The sequence below is a fragment of the Lissotriton helveticus genome, chromosome 2_1, assembly GCF_964261635.1.
Source record: "Lissotriton helveticus chromosome 2_1, aLisHel1.1, whole genome shotgun sequence".
Classification (NCBI taxonomy): Eukaryota; Metazoa; Chordata; class Amphibia; order Caudata; family Salamandridae; genus Lissotriton; species Lissotriton helveticus.
This window is the reverse complement of record NC_136059.1, coordinates 1,623,173,185-1,623,193,908: the sequence shown is the minus strand read 5'-3', so window position 1 is coordinate 1,623,193,908 and position 20,724 is coordinate 1,623,173,185. Positions and strand designations below refer to the sequence as shown.

General features: G+C 43.6%; 1 protein-coding gene across 3 annotated transcripts in view; it reads left to right on the top strand.

Moving 5' to 3' along the window:
• The window catches only part of LOC144818802 (prostaglandin reductase 1-like), a 330,315-nt gene that overhangs the window by 241,570 nt on the left and 68,021 nt on the right, over positions 1-20,724 (top strand). For all 3 annotated transcript variants that reach the window (XM_078676574.1, XM_078676573.1, XM_078676572.1), the window contains exons 5-6: positions 2,433-2,600; positions 18,126-18,243. In XM_078676574.1, the coding sequence (XP_078532700.1) occupies positions 2,433-2,600; positions 18,126-18,243 (286 nt within the window). The remainder of the gene's footprint in view (positions 1-2,432; positions 2,601-18,125; positions 18,244-20,724) is intronic.

Below are 20,724 nucleotides of genomic sequence, written 5' to 3'. Positions count from 1 at the left end.
TAGGATTTTGAAGCATTACTTGCTTTACAAAACTTTGTAAATCTGGGAATATGTCAGGGTCCATGGATGAGTGTAGAAACACCCAAAGCAACACCCATGGAACAACCCTTTCACGCAGAGTAATATTTATAAGGCTATGAAAAGTCACGCAGGATGACGTGGCCATGTAAATATGAGCCGGCACACTGCGCCGCCAGAGCATACAAAAATTAAGCAATGGCTTGTAAATGTTGCTACTCATTTCTAGCAATTGTTTCTAATAATTTGTGCTAAGCCTATTTTCAGTTGATGGCTGACATATATTTACATTATGAGTTTGATTTGGTTACACATTTCAATGGCATACATGGGCATTATCAGATCAGTAAAGGAATGAAGTTATGTTTAGGTTAACTCCTGCATAACTAGGGAAGTGTAGTATGACTTGGAATCCTCCTTTCCTCTTTATATCTCCTCATTCGTGGATGTGATCTTCTGAAAGAGATAATGGATATTAGAATGGGAGTTCGTAAACGACAACTACTCTTGTCTGGTGCCAGGGGTCCCACACACATACTGTTTTACTGTCCATTTCAATCTGGCTGGCCCTGCCCAAACTCCAGGGGCTTTGGGAGTCAGTTTGAGCACTAGGTACCTATCACTATCATGGCTTCCTCTGTCAGTGCTCAAAATATTCGTGCTAAACGGTCATGAATAATGAGGGAAAACTCTAACGTGCTTAGGTAGAGGATTTGAATGTTGAGTTAAGCCAACAGAGACCGGCACCTATAGAAAAGAAAAAGAACAGAAGAGGGAGGGAAAGATAATACAGGGAAAAGAAAATATACAGGAAGGAAGAAAAAAATTAAAGGATGGGAGTTAAAGTCTTAAAATTCTAAAGAGTAAAAGAGAATGATGGACACAGAAGGAATAAAGAAATGGAGAAAGAAAGGGATTAAGAAAGACAGCAGCAGTTAGTGAAAAGAAACATACTGGAGGAAAACAGAAATAAGAAAGAGGCTGAAGTATGAGGGTGAAATATTAAAGGTGGTATCGAAGTAAAGAGAGGCTAAAAGAAATAGGAAAAGGCAAACAAAATAGGAAAAAAGAATGGGAAAGTGGTAAAATAAGGGAGTAAACATGGAGGAAGCTACACAGAGAAAGTAATAGAAAGCAATATGAAGAGTTAAGATATAAGAATAAGAGAGAGATAGGGGAGAGCACAGGGTGAATAAATGAGTGAAAGTTTTTTTTTGGGGGGGGAGAGTTTATTATAGCGCGAACTCAAACCAAAGGTATTAGAGCACTTTACATGAGCACCAGTTGCGATAGATGGACACATTAATATTGTGAGACACGGGGAAATGAAGTGATTTGCCCAGAATCACAGAATGTTAAGCGTCCCTGCCAATACAGGAACCCGGTTCCCCAGCTTCGAGGTCGATAGCTCTATCCGTTAGGCCACATCCTCTCCCAATATCATGGGATAAGCATGGGTTGCAGAAGGAAAAATGTAGCAAGAACAACAGAAGTCAAAAATAAGGTAGACAAAGAGGTGCTACAGGCAGGGCCAACCAGAACAGGTTTGGTTTGAGACAGATAGATGTCTAGAGCAACAGAAAAAGTAAAGAAAAAAGGTAATGCATTGGAGAATCACAGGTTCATGGGTAAATAAAAAGGGCCATAGTTTGGTGGGAAGGGTACTCAGTTGCAAATGCACCAATTGCAAACTGCATTTGGAGATGAATGGCCCTTATGTATTCCATTGATGGAGCCCTCTTTGTCTCCTTAGACAGAATACTTCCTCCAATGACCTGACATAGTAGGGGCATTCGAAGGAATACCATTAAATCTTCTGCCCTATTTAGGGTAGCAATGAGCAATACGAAACAAAGAATAATGACCACCACATCCTGGAAAAAAGATCCCAGGGTGTGGGGAGTCTTATTTTAAAATGATTATTATTTTTTTATAAACAGACTACCACTTTGTGAGTTTATTTATGGAAAACAAAATATTTCAAACGTTTGATGGATGGTTGTCAAAATTGACAGTGACTATCCACCACAGCTTTAGCTCATTAAAAGGAACTGCTCTGATGGTGGTTCCTTTAAGTTCACAAAAAGGACTGCTAAGTCGGCCAAACTCTATCCGGCCCATAGTCTCACTGAAGCAATTAAGAAAATTAGGCAAATGTTTACCCTACATTTTCTCCCAGAAACGTAATTTTCTAAACTGATCAAAACTCCTGGAATCTGTTAACTCATTGCATACGCAAATGAAGATTTGATGCCCGTGGCAGAAACATTATGTGATCACGAACCCCAAATCCCAAGCTTCCGCGCTGTAAACATAGGTCACCTTTTATATATGTATGCATAATGCTGAGAATCAATCTGTGACTCAGTGGCCACTGCACTTTTTTCTATCTCAAATTATAATTTTTGTTTCAGAATCGCAGAAAGTAAGAATCCAACCTTCCCAGTTGGTGGCTATGTAGTTTCCAATGCTGGATGGACAACTCACTCCATTTCTAATGGCACCGGTCTGACCCCTTTGCTTCCAGAGTGGCCAGAAAAGATTCCAAAGTCACTGGCTCTTGGAATGCTTGGCATGCCTGGGTGAGTTACAATGCTATAATTTCTATTACTATTTTTTTTTTTATTGAAATTGCATTTTGAGTACTCAAGACATTACTTTCCTAGTTCTTTATTTAGTGTAGAATACAGCCTATACTGATGTGGTGAACTGTGAACATTACAGAAAAGACATCAAAGCCTCAAGAGTCATCACTAGTCTCAAGATGCAAATTAATAAAACTTATATTGTAAACTATATATATTGCCACGAGGTAGTCCTAATTAGATCTGCTTTTTCATAGACAGAGTGTTTTTTTTTTTAGTTTACTAATGACGTTGACGAATATTCACAAAACTTGCCCCAAAAAAAGTCCATCCACATCAGCTATTTCCTGGAAAAGTTTGGGGTAATCCATTGGGCGGGGGCTGAGAAAAAGGGGATCCCATAATACAAAATGCCCATGCATTTTCTATAGACCTCTTTAGACAAGGCTATAGCAAACACTGCTGAACTGAATTACACCAAATTCAGCAGGAAGCTAGATCTTGGTCCACAAATTGAGCTGTCTGTGATATGCTGTAAATCTATTCAGTACTTTTTGAGATGTTAAGGTTAAAAAAATGTAGATTTTTGTATGGGTGCGCTCACGAAAGTCTCTGAAAATCACGCAGAAGCACAAATGTAAAAATGTTGGGGCAGATTTACAAGCCCCATGCACCACCAGTACGCCACCTTTTGTGACGTACTGAAGGCGCATGTTACTGCTCCATATTTACAAGGACCGGGAAAGCCACCCTGAGTGGCTTTTCTTGTCCTTGTTAATATGGCCCCTTTACATGCAGCACTTTGTGTGAAAGGGGCATTCCATGGGTGTTGCTGTGGGTGTTCCCATGCAACACCCATGGAACAAGACACATTTCCAGATTTACGAGGAATCGTTAATCTGGAAATGCGTCTGAATGCTACTCGTAGCGAGGCGCAATGAAAATAAATGTTTTTAGTTCTCCTTCTTTTTTCCTATTTCAATGCATGCTGCATTCTACAACCCCTTCCAGGCACAAAATCAATATCCCCAGGACGCAAGCATCCTTGCACCATGGGTCAAGGGTGCCTGGCAGCAGTTTGTGCACCAGCGCAGGGGGGTGCACAGGAATGAAAAATATTATTGTAAATATGTTGCATTCCTGTGCTTCAGAAGTGCTGCAGCGTGGCACAGCCAAAGGGCTTGCGTTGCCTCGCTGCGGCACTTCCTTGTAAATCTGCCCCAGAGTGTTCTGGTTGGCCCAGGGAGCATTATTTCCCATGGGCCCCCTCGCTCCAGCAGAAGTCACACTCTCGTGAGAGCTACCACTCTGATTGGCTGCCAGCAACATGAGGAAAATGCTCAGACTTAGTACCCTGTCTAGAAGCAGTAAAAAAAAGATATATGGGGAAGAGTAGGGATCCCCTGATCCCCTAGGCTCCATGAGAGGGGGACCAAGAATGACCCCGGGTCCAAAAAAGAAAATAAATGGCAAAAAATGCTGCAAAACTCTTGCGGGATCGAAAAAAATAGCGGTTGAGCTGCATTTATTTATTTTAAGGCCGGGGAGCCTACCCTCAGGCTGCATTTATTTATTTTAACGCCGGGGGCAGCCTACCCTCAGGCTGTGTTAAGAAAGGGGAAGGTGGCTGATTGGCCCCTCCTCCCAAGCCATTAGACGCCAGGGGGGACCTGTCGCAGGGGGTGGTCTTATTATTTATGGGGAGGGGGGCCATGCGGCCCCTTCCTCACGACTCGAGTGGAGCCCAGTCTAGGGGCCAAAAATGCACAGAATAGGGATGGGGACCACCTGGCCCCACTCCCTGGGCCAGAAAAGGCCCCATGGATCCCAACCAAGGGCTGATTCCTTTAAGGAAGTGGGTAGCTCAGCAGCTATGTCCCGAGGTGCCAACCCATGGGACATAGCGGTTTCCATGCCCCATCCCGAGTCTGGAGAGACCCCAGGGAAGCCAACCCCGGGGCTGACTCCTTTTACGGAAGGGGGCCCTCCCTGAGCCACTAATGGCCCTAGAGAGCCCAGGGGCCTTCTCGGCAGCTGTGTTCTAGCGTGCCCACCTCAGAGACATAGCAGTTTTTCTGCCCACAGCTCGTTTGACGGAAGCATTTTAAAAAATCTCCCCAAGTAGGAGCAAACACCAAGTCCTCTCTCAGCTGGTGGGAGCTTTAAAATGCTCTCGCCTACTGGGAGCGGACTTTAGATCTGTTTCCCTGATCTCAGTGTTGAGGTAAGGGAAATTGATCTAAGGCCTTATTACGAATACGGTGGTCCATAGGGCCATCTTACTCGCCGCGGTGGTGGTCTGACCACTGCCACACTGCTGGTCCGCCTGCAATATTACGAGTGAAGTGGTCGGACCAATCTTGTGGTGGTCGAGTAGCAGTCAGGAGCAGGAATATGCTGTCAGTGCAGTTGGGGCACTGCCGAGTATATTCTGAGCTGCCCTTTACAGCCCTTTTCACAGCGGTGAACCCGTTAAGGAAAGGCTGGCAGAGAGGCAACTAAGGGGGCCCTAACAAGGCCCCCATGCCTCTCCTGGGCTTGGAGGCACATGCAGAGGGGCACATGGTGTGCCCCCCTGGAATTGCACCCCTGTCCCTGCGTGGTGTGGCATGCATGCCACACAGTGCAGGAACATGCTGCAGGCGCTGTCACGGCAGCAGGCTGCATGTTAGGCTCTCCTATGAGCCTAACAGCCCACTGTCTAGAGACCACCACCGCCCACCCGTCACGGATTACAATCGTATTCTGGAAGGCAGGTGCACAACAGCTTTGGTGGTCCTTCTGCAGACGGTGCAGTGGCGGCACCACAGGAGGACCGCCAAACTCATAATAAGGCCCTAAATATTGCCCCCGCCCGCAAGTAGCAGCATTATTAGCTGCTCCCAGTTGACAAGAGAAATGTCGGCTCTCGCTGGATGTGGAGAGCTGGCTTAGGTTGTGGGTGCCTTGGAGCCCCCCTCATCATCCCCAACAACATTGTGGTGGGTGCTGTGAACACCCTCATTTGTAGCGCCAGGTCCTGTGAAATGGGGTCCCCAGGCCAAAATCAGCCAGGGAGAGGGGCTGCATGCCCCCTCCACCTTCATAATGCTGCTGAGCCCCGTGGATGTGATTCCCCTTTAAAATTCAACCATGCCCTGGCAGATGGCGACCCTAAAGCCAAAATTGCCCATGGAGGAGGGCTGTATGTCCTCCTCTCCCCTTAAAATTCTGCTGTGCCCTGGTGGATAGGGTCCCCAGGGCTGAAATCGGCCCAGGAGGGTGGCGGCCTGCCCCCTTCATAACAGTGTCCCCGGGGCCGAAATTGGCTGGGGAGGGAGGGCTGCGTGCCTCTCCTCCTAGAACATACTGCCAGGCCCCAGTGAATGGGGTTCCCAGGGCATAATCGACCCAGGGAGGTTGGCTGTGTGCCCCCTTCATAATGCTGCTGGGCCTAGAGGGATAAGGTCCGTGGGGCCCATAAATTGGCCCATAGAGGTGGACCTAGTGCCCCCCTCCCTTTTTAACATTCTAACAGGCCAGGGGGATGGGGCACCAGGGCCGAAAACACCATGGGGAGGGGGGCCATGTGCCCCACTTTAAAATTCTGCTGGGCCCTGAGGGATGGGGTCCTTGTGCTCCTCTCTCCCTTCATAATGGTGCAAGGTCCAAGGGGAGGGGGCTCCTGACCCCATTCCACTTTAAAAGTGCTCCAAGACCCTGGGTTAGGGCCCTGGGGGCTAAAATTGGCCTGTGGAGGTGAGGCATCATCCCCCCTCCCAATATAAATTGTGCTAGGCCCAGTGGGGTGGGTTTCCTGGAGCCAAAATCGGCCCAGGGAGGGTGGCTGTGGGTCCCCTCACCTTTCATATTGGTGTCGGGCCCCTGTAGATGGGGTCTGGAGTGCCGTAATTGGCCCTGGGAGGGGGGCCTAATGACCCCCTTCAACTTCAAATTTGCCGGATGGGGTCCCCGGGGCCAAAATTGACCCAGGGAAGCAGGACTTATGCCCCCTTCAACAGAAAAATGCCAACCGGCACCAGGAGTTGGGGTTCCCGTGGTTGAAATCGGTAAGGAGAGGAGGGCTGTGTGCTCCCCTTCCCCTACAATTATCACCTTGCCCTGGGGGATGGGGTCTCCGGGCTGAAATTAGCCCGGGAGGGGTCCCATATGCCCCCCTCCCCACAAAAATTGCAGCTGGCCGAGGGAGGTGGGCTGTGTGTCCATCCCCTTTAATTTAGATAAAAAAAACAGCCCTATGGCGAACGTCCCAGTGCACATGGCCTTTGGGGGGTGGGGCCAGGCCATGCACACCATGGGGTTGCATTGACGTATGGTAATTAAGTATTGCTTTGTTTTAAAAAACCCTAGATGTTCACTGAAAAAAAACAAGGGTTAAAGTAACGTAATAGTTAGGTGTGATAAAAGATCTGTTTTCATTAAAAAACAAACCTTAGAAATTCACTAAAAAAAACAAAGGTTAAAGTACATTATAGTGAGGTGAATTTGTTAGTGAAAACATTCAAGTTTTGAGCTAAAAAAACACAGAAATTTACCAGTTATATTTAGCAGCGCCCTCGCCATGCATGTCTTATGACCTCACATAGGACATCACTCATGACATGGTGCATGACATCATTTATTACATCACTCATGACATCGTCCAAGAATCTTTTGTACACATTGTTCTGTAAATGGGTACAGCATTAGAGCTATGAAAGTAAGCACAAAATAGCTCAAAAGAAAATGAAGCTTCATTACTGCTATCATACATCCAGCCCAATAGGTAAAGCAAGCTTGTGTTATGTGCAACATTGACCCTATAGCATACACTTCATGGGTAGTCGAGTTCGAGTTGACTACGAACCACCAATGATGGTGTTCAGTCTGTATATAACTGTTTCAAGCCCCTGCCAGTCACTGAACCTACACTGAGAAATGAAGTGAATATGAGTAGAAAAGTGGGTACTGTTAACACGGTTTACTCCATGGAGATAGAGTTTATTCTATGCCACTCTGTTTGCAGACAGTCAAACTCGCATGAGAAACACACCAGAGAGTATTAAAAAGTATCTACTAAGTGTACACTGTGGGCAATACTTATCCAAAGAGCGACTATTCACTTAAAATAACCATGGTCTGAAAGTGCTAAAGATCATGCTACCTGCAGCCTTCATTCTGTGGTGAAAACTTTACAGATAGCCCATCTTCTGAAGAAAAACAAGCACATGCAAATAGTTTAGTACCTGCTGCACACAGTCTTCTATGTTAAGCAGAAATCATGATACTGAGACTGTTCAGTCTAATAACTCAAGGCTGCTTACAATACTTAGTATGTAGTACGAAGAATCTTTGCTCTGTTGGAAGCATTTTGTCCAGTACCATGTCATCAATGATGTCATTTGAGATGTCAAAATCAGTTTCACAGCGCTGCTAACTATAACTGGTGAATTTCTGTGATTTGTTTAATTCATTGTTGTTACTGACATATTTACCTACCTATAATTTTACTTTAATATTTAGCTTTTTCAGTGAATTTCTAGGACTTTTATGTCAACAAAAACAGATCCTTTCATCACGCCTAACTACAACATAAAGTAATATTTTATTATCATACATAAAGGCAGCAGGGAATTTTCCGCAGGGACTGGCTTGTGTCCAGGCTCTGCAGCAAACCCCCCCCACAGGCAGCCAATCCTACTCAGCACACAGCCTTTGCTACCCCACCCACAGGGCCTTGTGGCCCCCACCGCGAGTCATATAAGGCCCTGGGGACCCCATCCTGGGCCTTTTTAAAAAAAGTGATTTTCTTTTAATCTACGCCCTGGGGACTATATCCCCCAAGGCCTTATATTTTTTAAAGGGGTGGGGGACCAAATGAGTCCCCTTCCAAGTCTTATAGTGCTTTGGGGACCTCATCCCCCAGGGACATTTATTAAGGGCCTTTAAAAGGCCCTGGGTACCCCATTACCCAGGGCCTTATCTCTTTTAAAGGGGAGGGGAGCCAAGTGGTCCCATTCCTAGAGCATTATTAGGCTCTGGGGACCCTATCCCCCATGTCCCTATGTATGTTCAAGGGTTAAGGAGCCTAGTGGCCCCCCATCACCAGGGTAATTTGTTTTTTGAAGGGGAGATGGCCGCACAGCCCCCGTCCAGAGCCTATTTTGGCCCCGGCGACCCCATCCACCAGGGCCGAATATGATAATTAAGGGGAGGGGGCTACGCAGTCCGCCCGCCCAAGCCTTAAAATCCTATCCCCAGGGCTGTGTTTATTTACAAAGGGGAGGGAGGCAGTGTGATGTCTTACATACTTCCCCTTTAATTCCTCATGTTCCTTTCCCACATTCTGTATTCTGAGAATGTACTTGTTTGCAATATTCTGACTGTTTCAGTTACTGATGGCTGTTTCTGGGATGAGGTTTTAATAAACCCACCTTATCTACTTACTACATGCTTACATGTCTTATTAATTTATTTAACTAATTTCACACTGGCGACGATTGGACGCCTCAACCAGGACAACTTGATGAAAAGAAAAGTACCTCGCTTTCTCCTCCAGCGGCTGAACTGAGAAACAAGAAGAGAAGCGTCGACTTCCCAGCGGCTGATTTAACATCAACAACGCGGTGAGGAGAGCGGGAGGATTTTCATTAAATTAAAATACCCAGGGAAATTAAAAGAAAAGAGATTTTAAGGGATTTTAACCGATGCGCTATCTCTTATGCGCGAGCTCAACATTCTTCTCCTGCTCGCGCAACACACGAGTCAGAGCTGCGCGCGCATATGCTTGACGCTGCTCTGATGAAAGGCGTGCGCTGCGCTTCAGTTCCTTGGCAACGCTGCGTTTCAACGTGAAGCGGCTCAACTCGTCAGTCAGGGAGCGTTCCATACAATTGAACGAGCGCACGAGTGCAGAGGAACACTGCTTGTGAGCAGGTTCTATTTAACACATACAAAAAATTCCTCTTCTTTTGGAACTTCTACTACAATTAGAAGAATGTTAAATAAAGGAACAATTATATAAATGGTTCTTGCCTTTTGTTAAGAGATTCCACTCCCTGAGGAAGTTAGTGGAATGGAAATTCTATGACCTCATAACCACTTGGATAATTATAACTCAATTGAACATTCTCTGTCATTCAGTAAATTAATGAGACTGAATTCTGCTCTACAAAAAAATAAAAAAATAAAGAGAACTACAGTGTTTAACAAAGGTGCATAATTAAAGGGAAGAAGTCAGAAGTTAAATTCATCCTATTATTTATTACTTACCCAGATATTAAAATCAAGTACACTATCCAATACAAAGATGCAGAATGTTACTCAGCCTGCGTTTTTTCTCGTCAGTCCTGGTGAACCAAATGTAAAATGGAAGAAGTGGAAAAAGATTTTTGCAAACTATGCGAGAGTTTGTGGAACAAATCTCAGTGCAGAAAGAAAACCTTCACTCTTATTGCATTGTTTAGGAGGAGAGGGACAGGATGTTCTGGAACATTTGCCTGACCTTTCAGCGGCAGAACAAAGGAATTTAAATGAGTATGAGATAGCTATTCTGCAACTAGACAGACACTATTTACCTAGACTCAGTACGATTATGGAAAGGTATCATTTTGGTCTGAGGGAACAGAAGAAAGATGAGTCCGTGGAAGACTATGTCTCGTCCTTGAGGAAACTTGCTTCCTCTTGTAATTTTGGCCAATCTCTTGATGAGAGAATTCGTGATCAGTTTGTTTTGAGATGTGCCCATGATGACATAAGAAAAGAACTTTGGTTGAAAGATGAACCACCTCTCGAAGAAGTACTGGAGATTGCCAAGCAAGTGGAACATATGACGAAATGTGTCGGTGAACTTAAAAAAGAGAAGGATAAACCCTCTGTTGTGGATTCAAAAGAGGAAATAAAAGTTGATGAAACGATTTGCCAAGTTAAAAAAACTGATGGAGCAAATTTTGAAGAGAAGGCATTTGGGCAAATGAATTCTTATAACGTTAGATTGTCTTGTTTTAGATGTGGTCAAAATAACCATCTAGCCAATTCTCCCATGTGTCCTGCTCTGAAAACGACATGTAATTTATGCAATAGAAGGGGTCATTATGCTAAATTTTGCAGGTCTAAACCACAAAACAGTGTTAATCCGAGGAGGAGGTGGCCACAACCTCAAGTAAGATCCATTTGCTTTGAAGTAAATGATGAAGAATCTGATCATCCTTCGTTTCTTGTCAAAGTAGAGAATAACATGATAAACTTAATGTTTGATTCTTGCTCTAAGATAACAATTATAAATGAGAAAATGTTTAATGAGTTATTTGCGAAATATGTAAAAATGTTTAAATGTGATATTGTTCCGTTAGGTTACAGTGAAAAACCAATTTCTATGTTGGGATATTTTTTGGCTGAAATTGAACTGGGCTCTCGTATAATTGTAGGAAAAGTATATATTTCAAAAAAAGGAGATGCATTGTTAGGTTGGTTGCATCAACGACAGTTGGGAGTCACCCTTGATCCCAATGCTGTTCCTCAAGTTCGAATTCAAGAAATATCTGATGCACCTAATACAACGAGTGATGAAAATTTATCTCTGATATTAGCTAAAAAGTTTCCAAATGTCTTTAAAGATGATTTGGGGTGTTTGCGTGGATATAAACATTTGATCAAATTAAAAGACAATGCTCTCCCTGTTGTAGCCAAAGTTAGGAGAATTCCCCTTTCAGAACAGGCTAAAGTACAAGATGAGTTGGATAAGCTCATCAAGAACGAAATAATTGTTCCAGTTGAAGCTACAGAATGGCTTGCCCCTGTTGTCATAGCGAAGAAACCCACAGGTGAGATTCGTCTTTGCATTGATTTAAGGTCACTAAATAAGGAGGTGATAGTTGATAGGTTTCCACTTCCTAACATAGATGAAATGATTTGTACATTGGAAGGAGCAAGATACTTTACCACTCTTGATCTTGCCTCTGCCTACCACCAGGTGGAATTAGATGATTCATGCCAGGACTTAACTGCCTTCATTACACCGATGGGTACATTTAAGTTCAAAAGAATGCCGTTTGGCTTAGTTTCTGCGGCCTCTGTTTTTCAGAGAATTATGTCTAGAATTTTGAAAGGTTTAAGTGGTGTAAAGTGCTACCAAGATGATTTGCTAATTTATGGTGGTACTGCTTATGAACATGATACTCGTGTTTCAATGGTGTTGAAACGGTTAGAAAGTGCTGGCATGACTTTAAAAAGGGCAAAGTGCAAGTTTGCAGTACAAGAAGTCAATTATCTGGGTCATCGTATCACGTGTAATGGTGTTTTTCCAAAAAAAGAGTTCCCAATAGTCTTTTGTCTGACAATGGTCCCCAATTTTGTTCCTCTCTGTTTGCTGACTATCTGAGAAAGTGTGGTATAAACCATAAAAAGTGTTCACTTTATCATCCTGAAACAAATGGTGCAGTGGAGAGAGTTAATAAGACTCTAAAAGAGTCCATACAGCTTGCCCGTTCTTCTGGTTTAGATTGGAAGTCCACTTTACAGGACAGGATTAATGTTTATCGTTTTGCCCCCCATTCCACTACGGGTAGGTCTCCATTTGAACTGTTTAAAGGGAGGGCTCCCAACACTTTGTTGTGTCCTGGGTGGATGTGTTTTAACAAGGGTCTTGTTGATAATGATGTTGGTGATTGGAGAACCAAGGAGGTCCTCAAACAAGATGCTCGGAAGACAAACTTTGATCTCAGGAAACGTGCATTTCCATGTGAGGTCAAGGTGGGTGATGCTGTGAGAATTAGGACCCCTGTAGGATGTAAACCTTGGTCCAAGTACACTGATGTTAGATCCGTTGTCAAGATTTTTAAAAATGCTGTTAAAACTGATGATGGTAGAATCTGGAACAAGAGTCGAATTGTAGTTGTTAATGCTGATCTAGTATCTTCTCATGCTTCTGCTTATGATGAAAATCGGTGTATTAGTACTCGTCTAGACTCTAACCTTTCTTCTCACAGGTCCTCGGTTTCTTCCAGGAAAAGTCTGAGGGCACGGAAAGCTCCTGCTTATCTGAAGGACTATGTTTGAGTTTATATTATATAGAGCCTTTACACTGTATTGTTTTTGGTGTTCTTTGTTTTATTGTATAAGAGGGAGATGTGTGATGTCTTACATACTTCCCCTTTAATTCCTCATGTTCCTTTCTGTATTCTGAGAATGTACTTGTTTGCAATATTCTGACTGTTTCAGTTACTGATGGCTGTTTCTGGGATGAGGTTTTAATAAACCCACCTTATCTACTTACTACATGCTTACATGTCTTATTAATTTATTTAACTAATTTCACAGGCAGTGCAGCTTCCCTCCCCGCACCTTTACTAGCCCTGGAGACCCCATTCCCATGGGGCCAGCAATAATTAAAGTGGGGTGCCCTGGTGGATATAGGGGAGGCTTAGGGCCCCAGCCAGCTCCCCTCATGCTGGAAGAGCCGCCATTGCTCCTGCCCACAGATAGCAGCTATTTATGCTGTTCCCTCATTGCGGTAGCAGTATCTGGATCTGCTTCCCTGCCCGAATCAGTGCAGGCAGGGAAACTGATCAAAAGTCCTCTATCAGCCAGCAAGAGAATTTTCAAAGCTCCCACCAGCTAGGAACAGACTTCGTGTTTGCTCCTGCATGGCTTTTGATTCAAAAATGCTCCTGCCAGGCAGGAGCTAACACGGTTTTCCCTGCCTGCATAGTTGCGGGCAGGGAAACTGCTGTTTACCAGGGGTGGGCTCTTCTCGACATAGCTTGTGTGTTGGCCCCAGGAGATGTGGTCTGCGGGGTAACAGAAGGCTAAAGGAGCGGGGCCTTGCACCCAACCTCTCCTTAAATGTAAATGTTGTCCTTGGGATGGGCTCCTCTTGCCTTTAATGGTTCAGGGAAGGGAGACAATATGCTCCCTCCCCTTATTGAATGTGACCTCAGTGGTGGATCTCTGGGGGCTATAGTGGCCCTGGGAGGGGGCCACGCACCCGCTACTGTTAAATAAACAATGCAGCCCTGGTGATGGGTTCTCCAGGGCTTTTAATTGAATGGTAAGCCCCAGTTGCTATTTTTTTTTTTTACTGATTCTGAGGGAATACCACTACAGAAACTGCATATTTTGTTTTATTTAGGCCTGGGAGGGTGTATCCCTCTGGATCACCCCATGGGGACTAGAGGATCAGCGTTTCCCTACCCTGCCCCCGCCCCCTTATTTTACTTTTTTGTTTCATTTACTACTTGAGGACAGTGGACTAAGTAACTGAGTCTTGTAATGGCTGCCACAACATTTTTCTCATGTTCCTGACAGCCAGTCAGAGCACTCGCTACCAGGGAAGTCTGACTCCCAGTGGATGAAATTGGCTCAAGGGAAATAATGCTCCCTGGGCAATTCAGAACGATCTTTTTTTAAATTGGCGATCCCACACAAGTCTCTTGAGATTCTTGCAGACCCAACCATCCATGTATACAAATATTTTTGACTCTTCTACCTAACGGATTTACACCAAATCACAAAAAGCACCATCTGTGGACCAAGATCTAGTTTCCTGACGAATTTGGTGTCATTCCATTCAGCAGTTTTATTGTAGCCCTTCTTATGGAAAATGCATGTGGGTCTAGCGTTTCCGGACCGCCCCTTTTTTTTCTCTGCCACTGCTTGATGGACCATTCCAAAACTTTCAATGCACAAACTAATCAATAGTAGCACCCTTTTTGAAAGTTTTGTGGAGAATCACCAAACAGGGCCAAAGGTTTCAGCAAAAAAAATGCATTTCCAGTGGAACAGCTGACAGAGGCAAGCGCCACTGGTTAATAAAAAACCATAGGATAAAGTGATGATATGTGCAGATGAAAATGTGAGTTGAATTGCTACATTTTAAACTCAAAAACCCACTGAAAGTCACCAGTTATAGTTAACTGAAATAACTATAACTTGTGCCCTTGCCATGCTCAGTATTGTCATCAATGATGCCATTTCAGGTCTCACATTGATGTTATCAATGATGTCATTGAAAATGTCATGAGTGATATATAATATGTGAGGTGATAAGCAGTGCATGGCAAAGGTCCTGTGCCCAACACCCATGGGCGGGCAAGGCCCTTTTGCTGGCCAGCTCCCATGGTCTAGCAGCTATCCAGGGCTCCGTTCTTTTTTTTCTCAGCTCCCCACACCCCCTTTTTCTCTGACACATCTTGGGAAATCAAAAACATTATGGGAAGTAGTTAAGATGGATTAACCTTTTTTGTTTAAAGTTTTGTAAAGATTCGTCAAACGACAAACAGCACCAGAGGTAGTAGCAAACCAAAACATCCATCCCCTCTGGAAACAGGGTCCTAACTATAACTATTCAGTGTGGACCAGTATTGAAGATGTAATGACGCATTCTGGATCAGTGGCATAAGAAAGTCTATATCCTGAGGTCTGCACTCACAAAGAAACATCTTCACAATCTTTAATTTTGCTTTGCAAATATCTTGTTGGAACAGTCCTTTATATGCTACCAGTCCCATCTTGTATGGGATTTGACACCTCAGAGGAGGTTGGTGCTGATCATATATTGCATGGTTTTATTTGTTGAAACCATTTTCCTGATTGAGCCATATTGACGCAAATGTTTTAAAAATTGATTCAAAGTCTGTATTATGCAAATTTGATGGAGTTTTAGTATAACCTGGTGGTAAATGGACTTTATTACAGCATTTACAGTCCATGTTTATCCATTCATCGATAACTCCCAACCTGATATGTGCCAGATTTGAGTGCGAATGCCTCAATGACATGAAGACCTGAAGGTCCACCAAATATCTCCAACTTGATCCATGTTAGATCAAATTCCTGCTCTCCTCCACAGTTTTCAACCTACCCTTGTTGATAACTGGTTGCAACTATTATCCCATAATTACACTGCACGTTTGCTGTCTCCCTCTTGCATAACTCCAAAAATCCATTCTAAATGTTAAAGAAATGTTGACAAACATGTATGTCCTGCCTGTGTCATCTCCAACGCCTTTGTTTTTGTCATATCTTACTTCTCATCCTAGTCTATGACTTCTGCTACCTAATCAAATCCATGATCATCTATCTTTCCAAACTATACTCTGAAAAAATTCCTTCATCGCTGGTATCCATGACTACTGCATCTGTCCTAAAAAAGCCATACTTTACTCCGCTTCAGACCTCATTTCTGGTTTTGAGAAAGTTGCAAACATCATACAAATTAACTTGCATTACCTTCAGAATTGGCAAATTAAAGGCTAAAGATCTCTCGTCGATTTCCCTTTTAAAGACTCTTCTTTCATTACTACCCAATTTCACTTCAGGCAGCACTACATAAAAATGTAAATAATGGCTTCTTTGAAAGCCTACATTGGGAGACTGCAGTTCAAAAATGCTCTTTATGTTTTCACGTCAACCCCAAATATTCAGCCACTGAAAATTGGGTGTGTTTTCTTTCTTTAATTTAACTCCTATATACATTCAATAATTGTTACCTTAATTTCAGGCACCTCCACTGTAGTCAGTGTTACATCATGCCATGCAGAGTTGCCATGTCCATCCTCACCAACATACTTGTACAATGTTGTTTTCCTACACTCTCTCGTGGACCACACTCATCCTTCCCATCACCTCCAATAGAAACATGACTCTTTATCCTGACAGTCCCTGCCACAAGGCATATGGCCATAGAAACCAACTTAGAATTGGTACCAGGTCAGAGCTAATACTGTGTGACCAACTAGAAGTCCATTGCACACCTGGCTATAAAAAGTGTGTGCGGAGTGCCACTTGCAGCCACCCGAGTATCAGAGTACCGACAAGTCCACAGGGCTCTTAAACTACTCCTGCATCTTTGCATGATTGATTAGTAAATGAGAAATGAAGCATCCACAGAGCTCTGAAAATGCATGTGTATTATGAGTTGTAGAATGCACCGGTGTTGAGTGTGTTGGTGTTCTGGGTTGCAGTGTGTGTTGGAGTCAGTGTCTTATCGCCTGCCAGTAGGGAGCTGAAGCGAGTCCATCTGTTTGTAGGTCAGCAGAATGACATATCTGCTCCGAAGATCTGTTTAACCTGCAGAGTGACACTTTAAATTCAAGGAGGAACCCACTCATGATTATAGTAATAATAGAGTCTGTGTTATCAGCTACTTCAAGAGAGGTCATTTTAAATGTGCTATGCAAATGCAGAGTGATGCATTTGTGTACATCTAAACAACAGTGGCAAACACGTGAAACACCCAGACAGAATTTATTTTGAGCATAGTGACCATAGTAGAACACTCCCATGTCTAAACTCAATGTGACTAAGTGAGGGAAACACTGTCTTATTATATTACAGTGTTATATAATGCACAATTCCCAGTTTTCTGCACCCCTTTCATGCATGCAAGTTCTCATGAACCCATAAGACATACAAAGAAAAGAAATAAAACAGGGAGTACTCCTACATAACTAATATGTTTTAAAACTATCATGCACTGTGCAATTCCTCAAGTATTGCTACCAATCTCTCCCCATTCTTACTGACCCGAAACAGTCCTTCTATTTCTATAGGTCCACAGCATCCAAGTAACGTTCTGCCTTTACGTTCAATCCGATTCTGATCAAATTACTCGCATTGTGGCCTTTGAAAGTAATAATTTCTCTCAACATTTCTTGTCAAAAACTGATGGGAGTTAGCTCAAAGCCCCCTCTCCAAAATGGCCTTTTAGCCAAATCTGTTCTGAACATTGCTACTACCCAAACGCGCATTAAAGTGCACCATCTCCCACTTTTCCTTTACATTTCCCTGGAAAGTGAGCTTCATTCCATATCAACTCTGACATATGTTGCTACGCTATAAACCTTATAATTCACTCTTTCCCATGAATTACAAAGAAATCCATGGAGACACCCCAATTAGCAATTCTCGTTTCCCGATATCTCAGCGAATTGCTGATGATGGACACTGAACTGCATATATCAACCTTATTTTCACCTTGAAAAGTTGACAGGCAGGCTGTTGGGGTACGCCTTGTGACCCTTTTGTCTCCTTCTCATCATGTTTCACTTTTACAAACCAAGAATTATTTGCTACAAACTATCCTTTAGCATCATGCACTCTTCTGACAATAACACCTTGTTTACATCGCTAAATCATATCTTTGTCTGGATGATGAAAATAAAAACCTAACTTTTCTCAGTAGAGGTATATCATCTGAAGCTAGAAGGAAGAACAAAAAGGCAGATGCTCTGCAAACAATGGAAGGAAACTAGAGGGTTGATGGAGTGAGAAGATCATGCCACTTTAGGATCTAACATGGACGTTATCAGTGGAAATAGTTTGAGGTGACCCTCCAGCTAGGGTCTCAGCGCGATGCTGTGTCTTTGAACCAGACTGCTGAAACCAGCAGGGGGCCTTAAGGGAACGATCAATAACATTTTATTTTTAGGACAGATTAGAAGAAATTGAAATGTCTGCAAGTCATTCTGAGACTACAAACTTGGCAAGATGTTGGAAACATAATAATCTGTATTGAAAAGCTGTTTTGTTCACTCCTTCTCATAGGTTGACTGCATACTTTGGCTTGTTGGATGTTTGCTCGATGAAGAATGGAGAAACACTCCTAGTAAATGCTGCAGCAGGGGCCGTTGGTTCAGTTGTTGGGCAAATTGCAAAAATCAAAGTAAGTTTATTGTCTGTGATTGAAATGCATGGTCCAGTACTACATTTTAAAGACCTGGCACTTAGCCACATAATCATGGTTGCAACGTTAACCAACAAATGCAGAGTGCAACATTGTCTTCAAAGGTGAAACCTTTCCTCCAGTTCCTCCACTCAAGCCTCAACATGAAAACCTTCTGCAAGATTTTGTCTCCCCTAACATGCTCTGCCATTTAACTTAAGATGTCAGAATTTAGCCTATATTTTAATGCTGTTGTGATGTAATCAAACATTTCAAGCCAAGAATGAGCATGATGGTATGGTAATATATAGGACATTCTTTAAAACATGATTAAACTATTAAAAAAATAGTAAACATTTGTTTTATTTCTAGTTCTATTTCCCTCCCTATTATTTTCTGTGGAATGGCATTGCCATTCTGTGGAATGGCATTTCGAGTGTCCATGACTGTTGTGTGGCCTTATGGAATGTTGTAACATTAGACGTGTTGTATGTTAATAGCAATCTGTTTGGTCTTTTATGGGTGGATGTTTGTATTTGCATTTACCGCCCTAGATCCCTCCTTACCCCTTCCTAAATCCCTCCCATTTTCTAGAACACACTCCCCATTTGCCCATCCCTTCTTCCCTGTTCTCTTCCACATATGCCCCTGAGAAGTAAACGTACATGTGTGGAGGTCTCTCCTTAGAAAAGATAGGAGAGTTGGAGATGAACATTTTCACCCATAGCTTTTGTGGAAAGCATGTTGTAGAAACCAAGTAGTGCTACACTATTACTACACATTCTACAAAATGTAGTTTGTGAATCGACCTTTAGTGATTAGCCAACAAATGATACATTGAACAAACATGCAAAATCCATGTTGCAATTTAGTTTTGCATTCAGCAGTTATAGAGGCACAACGCGAATAGAAATCAGCTTTGTTCATGGCACAAGGGCACAAGGATCACATGTTTTAGTCCATACAACCACTATGCAGTCGATTGACTGTGAAGAGATTGACATAAACCAAACATATTTTTTGTTGCTACTAAGCCCTTAGCCATGGCTACTCGCATATGTGGGAGAACTGGGACTTAAGGAGAAACCATTCCAAATATGTATGTGTGTGTGTGTGCACACTAAAAATTATTAGTGAAACTGGTGCAACGACAACAATTGCTCCCTCGGTTCTGATGATCTTATGTGATGATACATTTTTATCTCCTGTACCTTCACAATCCGAGTGTCAGGTACTCAGGACTGATCATTTTTTAAGCTTTTGTTAGTTTTCACATTATTGAAACCATTTTAAACGCACTTCGTGCAGATTCACTTGCACTTCTATTTTTATTGTAACGCTACTTGGAAGTATTCTGGGCAGATTTACTTGCACTCAGTCCTTCTTCACGCATCTAAATATCTCTTAGACACTCACCCCACGCCGCCTTCCAAGATCTCCTCTTTGTTCCACCTCAGGCTCGCACCTTGTGTGGAGAGAGCCAGATCTGACGGATTGCGATCAGGGGCAGCTCCGGGCAGAAAACACACTTCCAGTTGCACCGGAAACTAGGTTGGCGCTCTAGCTGGCCGAGCAGACGGGGCTACTTAAACTGGAGTTTGGCAGGGGCGCGGTGGATGCTCCGAGTGTCAGGTACTCAGGACTGATCATTTTTTAAGCTTTTGTTAGTTTTCACATTATTGAAACCATATTAAACGCACTTCGTGCAGATTCACTTGCACTTCTATTTTTATTGTAACGCTACTTGGAAGTATTCTGTGCAGATTTACTTGCACTCAGTCCTTCTTCACGCATCTAAATATCTCTTGGACACTCACCCCACGCCGCCTTCCAAGATCTCCTCTTTGTTCCACCTCGGGCTCGCCCGTTGTGTGGAGAGAGCCAGATCTAACGGATTGCGATCAGGGGCAGCTCCGGGCAGAAAACACACTTCCGGTTGCACCGGAAACTAGGTTGGCGCTCTAGCTGGCCGAGCAGACGGGGCTACTTAAAATGGAGTTTGCAACGAGGCGCAGCGGACGGGTGCAGCGGGGGCGCAGACGGCGCGCCGAAGGTGCGCCAAAGGTAAGCCCGTCTGCGCCCGTCCACGCCAGTCCATCGCCTCTGGCCAGGGACGCTGCTCCTATCAACCGGTATGGACAGATCTATACTAGAGATGCCCTGCTACATCTACGCCAGCCAGCTCATCAGTGCAACTGCCCCCCCCTCCATCCGCTGTGCGGCCCGTTTAAATGCCCTTGTGGAAATCTCTCACTTGGCCAATCTTCCCCTATTAATGCTCTTCTCGAGCCTCCAACTGTACAGCATCTTAAGATTCTACAACTTAACGTCAGATCACTCGTTAAGCATCATGCTGAGGTTCTCGACCTCATCTTAGAGGAAACACCTGATATCTTTTTTATGACTGAAACCTGACTTCAGGATGAGGCGACCGCTGAGCTTAATCTAGCCCTCCCACCAGAATATTCCATCTACACTAGT